General features: G+C 39.9%; 1 protein-coding gene across 4 annotated transcripts in view; it reads left to right on the forward strand.

The window, feature by feature from the left end:
- Positions 1–10,756, forward strand: part of PM20D1 (peptidase M20 domain containing 1) — a 33,299-nt gene extending 22,543 nt beyond the window's left edge. The window contains exon 11 of one of the 4 annotated variants that reach the window (XM_033092136.1): positions 8,958–10,756. In XM_033092136.1, coding sequence (XP_032948027.1) covers positions 8,958–9,093 — 136 coding nt within the window. In that variant the 3' untranslated portion in view covers positions 9,094–10,756. Of the gene's footprint in view, positions 1–4; positions 95–8,957 lie in introns of those variants that run through there. The other 3 variants (XM_033092135.1, XM_033092132.1, XM_033092134.1) reach the window with 3 other exon arrangements.
- The last annotated feature ends 519 nt before the right edge of the window (positions 10,757–11,275 follow it).

The following is an 11,275-nucleotide window of genomic DNA, read 5'->3' on the forward strand; positions in this document are numbered from 1 at the left end:
CCAGAGGAGATAATAGGAAGAGATGCAAGGAGATTCGAGGGAGCTGTGCTTTGTAAATCACAGAGTTCCTACTGAAGAGCCAAACACTGTATTAATTTTTTGAAAATTTAAATCTAATTAAATATTTTTATAAAAATGAAACTATTTACAATTTTTTTAGTGTTCAATGTCCATGTAGTTGTCAATTAAGAGGATAAGTATCATGTTTCATATATGTTACATCTAGACCTACAAATATAAAAATGTAAGAATAATATAAATTGTTTAACACTACAAAATGTTCTTCAGCCACCATGTGCAATGTTGCAAATAACTACACTAATTTACGAGTACTTCCAGAACCAGAAGTTGAAAATCAAAAAGGAGCAAGAAAATGAATGTTCAACACTACTGGGAAATAACACGTCATGCAGGGATCTACAAGTCAACCTTCTTTTTTCTCCCCTAAGCACTTTAATAGCTCAGTTCCTCCCTGCACTTCAAAACCATGTCTGTCTCCAAATTCACACTGACATAACCCATAAAACTTCAGTGTTCAAATTTAATTTTTTTTTTCCTGAAAACATAGGGCAAGATATATGAAGAAGTGTTTCTCTGGAGCCTGAACTGTGTTAGTCTCAAGAGTATGTGTTTAGGATGACCAGTTGCTCTGTGCTGAGTACTGAATCCCAAGTGACAGAAACACCCCTGGGTTTTAATAGATTTAATTTTTTTATGGTTGTAATATATGGTACCTTCTAAAGCAAGAAGCCCAGGGCAGGGGCCTCTCTTGCCCAGACCTAAGAGATAAGGTCTTATTTTATATATCCCGTTGTGCCTGGGCTGGGAAATCAGGACGGACTCTGTGGTGAGGAGGCCAGGAATAGGCTAAGATTTCAAGATGGAATAAGAGTGATGCAATATACAGAGAACCCTAAAGAGTCCACCAAAAACCATTAGAACTGATAAATGAATTCAGTAAAGCAGCAGGATACAAAACTCATATACAAAACTCAAAAAAATATATTCAGAAATCAATTGCATTTTTTTTTTTTAAGATTTTTATTGGGGAAGGGAAACAGGACTTTATTGGGGAACAGTGTGTACTTCCAGGACTTTTTTCCAAGTCAAGTTGTTGTCCTTTCAATCTTAGTTGTAGAGGGTGCCGTTCAGCTTCAAGTTGTTCTTTCAGTCTTAGTTGTGGTAGGTGCAGCTCAGCTCTAGGTCCAGTTGCCGTTTCTAGTTGCAGGGGGCGCAGCCCACCATCCCTTGCGGGAGTCGAACCGGCAACCTTGTGGTTGAGAGGACGCGCTCCAGCCAACTGAGCCATCCTGGAGCTCAGCGGCAGCTCAGCTCAAGGTGCCGTGTTCAATCTTAGTTGCAGGGGGCAGAGCCCACCATACCTTGCGGTACTCAAGGAATGGAACTGGCAACCTTGTGGTTGAGAGCCCACTGGCCCATGTGGGAATCGAACTGGCAGCCTTCGGAGTTAGGAGCATTGAACTCTAACCGCCTGAGCCACCGGGCTGGCCCCTCACTTGCATTTTTATACACCAATAGTGAACTATCAGAAAGAGAAATTAAGAAAATAATTCCATTTACAATTGCATCAAAAAAAAAAAAATCTAGGAATAAACTTAACCAAGGAGGTAAAAGATCTATACTTGGAAAATTATAAGACATTGAAAAAAGAAATTGAAGAAGATACAAGTAAATGAAAGCATATACCGTGCTCATGGATAGGAAGAATTAACATTGTTAAAATTTCCAGTGTGGCCCGATGGCTCAGTTGGTTAGAGCGCAAGCTCTAAACAACAGGGTTGCCAGTTCGATTCCCGCATGGGATGGTGGGCTGCACCCTCCACAACTAGATTGAAGACAACAAGCTGCCACTGATCTGCTGGAGGGGCAGCCAGATGTCTCAGTTAGTTAGAACGCGGGCTCTCAACAACAAGGTTGCTGGCTCAATTCCCATCCATAGGATGGTGGGCTGTGTCCCCTGAAACTAAAGACTGAAAAAACGGCAACTGGACTTGAAGCTGGGCTGCGCCCTCCACAACTAGATTGAAGGACAATGATTTGGAACTGATAGGCCCTGGAGAAACACACTGTTCCCCAGTATTCCCCAATAAAAATTTTAAAACAAATTTTTTTTTCAGTATTACCCAATACAATCCCTATCGAAATACCAATGGCATTTTTCACAGAACTAGAACAAATAGTCCTAAAATTTGTATGGAACCATAAAAGACCCCAAATAGCCACAACAATCTTTAGAAAGAACAAAGTTGGAGGTATCACAATACCTGATATCAAACTATATTAATCAAGCATATAGTAATCAAAACAGCATGGTACTGGCATAAAAACGGACACATAGGTCAATGGAACAGAATAGAGAGCCCAGAGATAAACCCAGACCTATATGGTCAATTTAATCTATGACAAAGGAGGGAAGAATATACAGTGGGATAAAGATAGTCTCTTCAATAAATGATATTGGGAAAACTGGACAGATACATGCCAAAAAATGAAATGACACCACCTTCTTACACCGTGTATAAGAATAAACTCAAAATAGATTAAAGACTTACATGTAAGACCTGAAACCATAAAACTAAAAGAATACATTGGCAGTAAACTCTCTGACACTACTCTTAGTAATATTTTTTTGGCTGTCTCCTCAGGCAAGGGAAGCAAGAGAAAAAATAAAGAAATGGGACTAATCAAACTAAAAAGTTTTTGCACGGCAAAGGAAACCAACAAAATGAAAAGACCTATTGAATGGGAGATGATATTCACCAATGATATATTCAATAAGGGTTTAATATCCAAAACATATAAGAAATTCATACAATTTAACACCAAAAAGACAATCCAATTTAAAAATGGGCAGAGGACCTGAATAGGACATTTCTCCAAAGAGAACATACAGATGGCCAATAGACATATGAAAAGATGCCAATGTCACTCATCATCATCACAGAAATGCAAATTAAAACCACAATGAAAAAAAACCACAATGAGCTATCAGCTCACACCTGTCAGAATAGCTTATCATCAATAAATCAACAAACAAGTGTTGGTGAGGATGTGGAGAAAAGGGAACCGTTGTGCACTGTGGGTGAGATTGTAAATTGGTGCAGCCACTATGGAAAACAGTATAGAGGTTCCTCAAAAAAATTAAAAATAGAACTACCATCTGACCCAGAAATCCCACTTTTGGGTATTTATCCAAAGAAATCCAAAACACTAATTTGAAAAGATGTATGAATCCCTATATTCACTGCAGCATTATTTACAATAGCCAAGATATGGAAGCAACCTAAGTGTCCATCAATAGACTATTGGGTAAAAAAGATGTGGAACATATAAACAATGGAATATTATTCAGCCATAAAGAGGGATGAAATCTTACCATTTGCAACAACATGGATGGACCTAGATGATGTTATGCTCAGTGAAATAATTCAAACAGATAAAGATAAATACCATATGATTTCACTTATATGTGGAATCTAAAGAACAAAATAAATAAACAAACAAAATAGAAACAAATTCATAGATACAGAGAACAAACTGATGGTTGCCACGTGGGAGGGTGGAAAAGGTGAAGAGATTAAGAAGTACAAATTGGCAGTTACAAAATAGTCAGGAGGGGATGTAAAGTAAAGCATAGAGTCAAAAATACTGTAATAACTATGTATGGTGCCAGGTGGGTACTAGACCTATCGGGAGGATCACTTCGTTTTTTATATAAATGTCTAACCACTGTGCTGTACATCTGAAACTAATAATAATATTGAACATCGCTGTAATTGAAAATTAAAAAAATTTTTTTAAGATTGAATAAGAGTTAACAAGTCAAAGAGTTGCGGGGAGAGTGCCAGAGAAAGAGAATAGAATGCGCAGAGATTATGAGGCAAATGATGGCAATGATACCTTCAGGAAACTGAAAGGAGACCTGTTTGGGCCTTGTAAGTCAGGGCTTTGACTTAAGGACAACAGGAAAGGGAAGAATAGGTAAAAGGTTGTTTCTTCCTTCTTTCCTTCTTTCCATCTTTCCATCCTGTTCTTCCTTTTATTCCTTCTTTCTAACATTTATATAGTGATTCCTATATACCATGTGATGTTCAAAACGATATATGTAACTCACATAAGAAACTCATTTAATCCTAATAATTAACCTATGAGGTATGCCATTGTGATATAATAGTTGAAAAGTCAAGTCAGTGGATTGGAGAAGGCTCAGTGGATTAAAAAATTATTTAGCTTAGTCATTAAGGAAATGCAAATAAAACTGCAAAATTATACCTAGGTTGGCTATAATCAAAGAAAAAAAATGGAAAATAACAAGTGTTGGTAAGGGGGAAATTGGAAACCTTATACATTTGCTGGCGAGAATGTAAAATATAGTGCAGCTGCTGCAGAAACAGTTTGTTCTTCAAAAAGTTAAACATAGAACTGCTGTATCACCCAGCAATTCCACTCCTAAGTATATTCTCAAAAGAATTGAAAACAGGTATTCAAACAAAAGTTTATACACCAATGCTCATAGCAGCACTATTCATAATAGTCAAAAGGTAGAAACAACCCATGTGTCCATCAGCAGATGAACAGATAAACAGATGTGGTCTATACAAACTATGGACTGTTATTCAGCCATAAACAGGAATGAAGTACTAATACATGCTACAACATGGATGAACCTTGAAAAACTTATGTGTAGTGAAAGAAGCCAGACACAAAAGTCACCTATTGTATGGTTCCACTTATATGTAATGTTCAGAATAGGGAAGTCCATAGAGACAGAAAGCAGACCAGTGGTTGCCCAGAGCTAGGGCCTGGGGGAGTGGCGAGTGACTGCTTAATGGATAAGAGGTTTCCTTTTGGGATGATGAAAATGTCTTGGAACTAAATAGAGGTGATGGTTGTACAACACTGAATATAATAAATGCCAATAGATTGTATGCTATAAAATGATTAATTTTATGTTATGTGAATTTTACTTCAATAAAAAAAATCAATCAAAAAAGTTGGAGATGGGGCTGGCCAGGTGGCTCAGGCGGTTGGAGCTCCTCCATGCTCCTAACTCCGAAGGCTGCCTGTTCGATTCCCACATGGGCCAGTGGGCTCTCCGAGTCCCCCAAGGGATGGTGGACTCTCCGCCCCCTGCAACTGGGATTGAGCACGGCACCTTCAGCTGAGCTGCCGCTGAGCTCCCAGATGGCTCAGCTGGTTGGAGCGCGCTCGACTCCCCCAAGGGATGGTGGGCTGCGCCCCTGCAGCTAGCGGCAGCAACTGGACCTGGAGCTGAGCTGCGCCCTCCACAACTAAGACTGAAAGGACAACAACTTGACTTGGGGAAAAAAAAAAAAGTCCTGGAAGTACAGTACACACTGTTCCCCAATAAAGTCCTGCTCACCCCGCCAAAAAAAAAAAAATCTTAAAAAAAAAGAAAAGTTGGAGGTGGAGTCAATGGATGGCACTTGGTGATTGATGGGTGGATGGTGGGCTGGTGGGGAAGTAGAGGAAGGAGTCAAAAATGGTTAACGAGCAAATAGGAGATTGACTCCATTTACTGAGATGGGGAAGACTAAAGAAGGAGCAACATCTAGGAGATGATGAGCTCCATTTTAGATATAACAGGTTGAAAGTGCTGAGACATCCAAGTCTAGAGCTCAGAAAAAATATCTAAGACAAAGATATTTGGGAGCCATTAACATAGCACTGTAAATTGATACTAGGAGAGTGAATGAGACTCACTATCTAAGGGTCTGATCAAGGAAGAAGAATCAAATTTGTAAGTTTAAATTCGAATGTTAAAAGACACATCTGATAAGGAACTGTTATCCAAAATATTCAAAAACTCTTAAAACTCCACAGTAAGAAAAAAACAATCCAATTTTAAAATGGCCCAAAGACCTTAACATACACCTCACCAAAGATATTCAGATGGCCAATAAGCATATGAAAACATGCTCCACATCATATGTCATCAGGCAAATGCAAATTAAAACAACAATGTGATACCACTACACACTTATTACAATGACCAAAATCTGAAACACTGATAACACCAAAATCTGGCAAGGATATGGAGCAACAAGAACTCTTATACATTGCTAGTGGAAATGCAAAATGGTAGGGCCACTTTGGAAGACAATTTGGTGGGTTCTTAACAAAACTAAACATACTCTTACTATGCAGTACACAATCGTGCTCCTTGATATTTACCCAAAGGAGTTGAAAACTTACATCTACATGTGTATATTTATAACAGCTTTATTCATAATTACCAAAACTTGGAAGCAACCAAGATATCCTTCAGTAGGTGAATGGATAAATAAACTGTGGTACATCCAGACAGTGCAATATTATTCAGTGCTAACAAAGAAGAGCTATCAAGCAATGAAAAGACATGGAGGAAACTTAAATGTAGATTACTAAGTGAAAGAAGGTAATCTGAAAAGGCTACATACTGTGTGATTCCAACTGTATGACATTCTGGAAAAGACAAAACTATGGAGACAGTAAAAATATCAATGGCTGTGAGGAGGGGACTATAGATAGGCAGAGAACAGAGGATGTTTAGGGCAGTGACAATACTCTGATGTTACAATAGTAAATATATATCATTATACATTTGTCCAAACCCATGGAATGTACATCCAAGAGTGAACCCTAAGGTAAACTATGAACTTTAGGTGATTATGATGTGTCAATATTGGTTCATCCTTGATGGAAAATGTACCACTCTGTTGAGTGATATTGATAATGGGGGCGGGTATTCATAAATGAAGGTAGGGGGTATATGGGAAATCTCTGTGCCTTCCTCTTGATTATATTGTAAACATAAAACCGTGCTTTAAAAAAAATAGTATTAAAAAAATTAGTATGTGTCAACAAACACCACAGAAATTTTAAAATATAAGACATTTAAAAAATTAATGTAAATTATAAAATATGAAGTTTCTGTGCTCAAGGACCTTGTAATCTATTTGGGGAAACAAAACCAACACATAAAATAAGTGCATGTAAAATGAGTCTTAAGCTGTGTAACTTTTGATATCATCAAAGACTACCATTCCGTCTTTTACCCTTTACTTCTCTACAGGTATCCAGCCATATACTGAATCATCTGCTGTTCCCTGAAACTGCCACATTCTCCCTTGCCTACCTGCCATTTCACTCTGTTTCCTCTAAGCAGAATGACTTTCTCCTCTGTTTTCAATTCTTTTAGGTATATACTTAGGAGTGGAATTGCTGGGTGATATGGTAATCCTACGTTTAACTCTGAGAAAACAACAAACTTTCTGTAGCAGCTGCACCATTTTACATTCCCACCAGCAACTGTACAAGGGTTCCCATTTCTCTACATCCTCAACAACACTTATTTTCTGTTTTTTGCTCTTTTTTTGGGGGGGGGGGCAATCAAGTAGATGTGAAATGGTACTCAATTGTGATTTGATTTGCACTTCCCTAATGACTAACCTAAATAACTTTTTAATCTGTCTACTTTTTTCCAATCCACTGACTTGATTTTGACCTGTTATATTGCAACAGCCTACTTAATAGGGTAATTATTAGGATTAAGTGAGTTAATATATAAATTCATATAGGAAGTTTCACTTGAAGCATCTCCATGTCTTTGAAGACTGTCAGAGCCTTCCCAGACAAAGATCAATGCTTCCTCGAATGACAAAGGTTTATTTTTGTTAAAGCACCCCAGGAGGTTCTCATATGCAGCCCTGGTTGAGAACCACCAGGTTGAGGCACTCTTCCCCAAATTGGCTAGATCATGGGAGTCATGTGGGGCACTAATTAAAAGGGTGGATTTCCTGGCCCAGCCCCAGATCTTTGGAAACAATTTCCAGGAGAGAGGCCTGGAAATCTATATTTTAAAACAAGTACCTACAGGTGATTCCTATGAGCAGGCCAGTTTAGGAAACCCTGAGCTAGTGGATAATCAAAAGGCAGTAAACACAGAGGGCAGTTTGAAACTAGATAATGTGGTTTGCTAAATACAATCTTCTTGCACCCTGGCTCTGGAAAGATAAAGCTCACTGTCATTGGCTGATGACTCCTGCGGGGATGCTGCTCCTCAGATTAGCTCCCCAGGGGCATCCACGTGTGGAGACTGCCCATCTTTAACCCTTTGCGGTTAGGAGTGCCCTCACACTATGAAGTCTAGGCATCAGTATGAGTCCCAGAGAACCTGAGCTGCCCCTTCCAGATGCCTAGTCCCTGTTTGTGGCTCTTCTTTTTCAGTGAAATCATAATATCCCTACTATGTGCAGGAAATGTTCCAAATGTTGTATTACCACTAATCCTCACAGCATGTCTGAGAAAGGGGGTACTATCTCCATTTCATAGATGTAGCTCAGACGTAGAGCAGCTTGCCCAAAGTCATACACCTTATGTGGCTGAGCATAGATTCAGACCCATGTGATTGCAAAGCTGTGGCACTTTCCACTCTGTCTCTCAAAGATGACTTCTCTAACTCCAGTTATATTCACCAGACTATTTTGCTTGCTGCCAAGGCTTCCCAGATATACCCAGTAATTTCAGAACTTCAGCTCCAAAATACCTGGAACCATCCTGCCCAGAGGAATTTCAGGGAGGGAATCCAGGGACTGTTGGGAAAGAGGAGATCTGTTAGAAGCACAGAGAGTAGTGAGAGCAGCTAGCTCTGAGCACAGATGGCCATACCACCCCCATCACTACATCCTCCGAGGACTCAATGAAGCCGGAAGGGGATATCACCTCAGCTCTGGGTAGCAGGAAAGAAGTTGACCTCTGAGAGGGAGATAGCAGGGGAGGAGTTATAGCAAGGGGAAAAATGGGAGGGGGGTAGCTTTTCCCAGGAGAAACAAAAGACAGAAAAGTTTCCAGCCACATCAGGCTAGTCTTGTGACTATACTATGCTAGTTAGGGATCCAGAATTTATAGAGCTCTGGAAATTTATTACATTTCAGGATGAGTATCCAGTTGGTCCATGGAGAAGCCATTGGTAGACAGCAGCTATCCCTGAAGGAAGGTAATGGGGCCTGGTGGACCTCAGGATGGAGGCAAAATGAACTATATATTAGGAAAAGCACCAAACAAGACTGAAGAAGGCTGCCCCACAGAGGTACTTCCCTCAAGGTTCTCCACAGGCCCCTGGCAGTAATCAATACCTTTCCCTTCCCCCAAATCTTCCACCTCCACCAATAACCTCATATTCTAAGTGAAAACACTGTGTTTGCTACACAAAAGCCATTTCATGACACATCATCTCATCTTTCTCCAACTAGACTGCTACCCTAAGCTCATCCTATATAGAAAATTCTGGAGCTACAACTAGCCTCATTGTCTTCTGGTGGACCTGGGGAGGGGATGCTGTGAATTTGTTAGGGTGTTGCAAGGGGGTTGCTCAGAGATTTCTGACACAGTATCAAGTATAACTGAAAGAGGAGGAGAGGACACTAGAGAGAAAGACAGTGACAGAAAAATGCAGTAGAATGCAACATACCTGGGGAAAGACTTCCTGGAAAAGAAGGGGCTGGCAGTGACTTAACGGTTTTCCATCTTCACGATGGACATTACAGGCCATGAGGAAGTTAAAGCCATGATGTCTGGTAAAAAACAAGAAAAAGAAAAAATTGATAAAACCCTGCAACCAAAGGGACTTCCCTCAGAAAGGGAAAAGTATTTCTAAGGATATACGTGCTCTTTGGCTAACAAGCTTTAAGAGAGGGCATGTCTTGACGTAGGAGGAGGGCCTACATGAACTTGGAGGGTCTTGTCATATAAAGATCCACTGTGATGGTCACCCTCATTGTCTCCTTGACACCACAATCCCCGCCACCCCAACTGAGTCTCTTTCTGAAGCATCTGGCCGGCTTGCTACCTGCTGCTAGCTCCTGTCTTTTTATCTGTGACCTCCACTCCCTATATCCTTGCTTCTCTCTTCACAGACTAGCTATTTCTGCTTTTTCAGTAGGGAAGGGCTGGGTGTCTTCCCCTTCCCAAGGTCACAGCTGTCTGGGTTGGGAGGAAATCTGCTTCCTCCAGCCCTTCTTGGTGTTTGACCGTAGGGATCAGCACAACACATGGCAAACTACTTGGATGAGTCTCATCCATCTCATTCATTCAATACATTTATTAGTACGAGGAGCTGGAAACACACTAGTGATCAAAATAGACAGAGTATATAGTCTTGTACCACTGACCGTGAGGCTTCAGAAGACCCTAAAACTGAGGCCTTCTGTACTTGTACACTCATAGAAATATTTGCAATACCTATAACCAACAAAGGACTCATATTTGAGATATGTATAAAGAACTCCTACAAAGTGATAAGACAGAAAGCCTAAGAGAAAATTGACCCCAAAAAACACAAAATACTTAAACAGATATCCCAATGGCAAATAAACACATGAGAAGGTGCTTAAGCTCATTGGTTATCTCATTTAAAACGCCATGAGATACCACTACACACCCACCCAAATGGCTAAAAATTTTAAATCTTTTTAGATTGTCAGTACCAACGGTTGACGAGGATGTGGGGCAATGGGAGAGCTAAGCTACTGAGGGCAGAAGTGTAAATTAACATGAGCACTTTGGAAAATTATTTAGTAGCATTTACTAACACGTAAATATATGCCTACTCTATGATCCGGTAATTCTGTTTCTAGGTATATGTCCAACAGAAATGTACCAAAGGACACAAAACTGTTATAGCAGCATTATTCATAAGAACCCCAAACTGGGAACAACCCAAAGAAAGGTTCAGTGACAGAATAACAGATAAATAATTGTGGTATATTCATCTAATCGCACACTGTGCAGCAATGACAGTGAATGAACTATTGCAACCACAATGTTATGCATGAATTTCACAAACATAATATTGAGAGAAACCAGGCACAAAATAATACCTGTTAAACGGTTTCGTTCATATAAAGTTCAAAAGCAGACGAAACTAATCTATGGTGTTAGATAGAGGTTACCTTTGGGAAGGAGGGTACCTTTGGGAAGGAGTAGTGACTGGGAGGGCCCCTGAGGAGGGTTTCTGGGGTGCAGGTAATGATCTAATTCTTGACCCGAGTTAGTGGTTCTATGGGTACGTTCACTGTATCATAACTTGACTGGTACACAAAGGCTTTGTGCACTTTCCCATGTCTAGTACGCTTTGATTCATTTAAAAAGAAAAACAGGAGAGGGGAACTGTTCTCAGCTGGAGAAAAAAGGAAGGTGGGAAAAGGATAGGGAGATCAAGATTTTACATACAGGTGGCTGAACTGTGACTAGA

Source organism: Rhinolophus ferrumequinum, chromosome 22 (assembly GCF_004115265.2).
Source record: "Rhinolophus ferrumequinum isolate MPI-CBG mRhiFer1 chromosome 22, mRhiFer1_v1.p, whole genome shotgun sequence".
Classification (NCBI taxonomy): Eukaryota; Metazoa; Chordata; class Mammalia; order Chiroptera; family Rhinolophidae; genus Rhinolophus; species Rhinolophus ferrumequinum.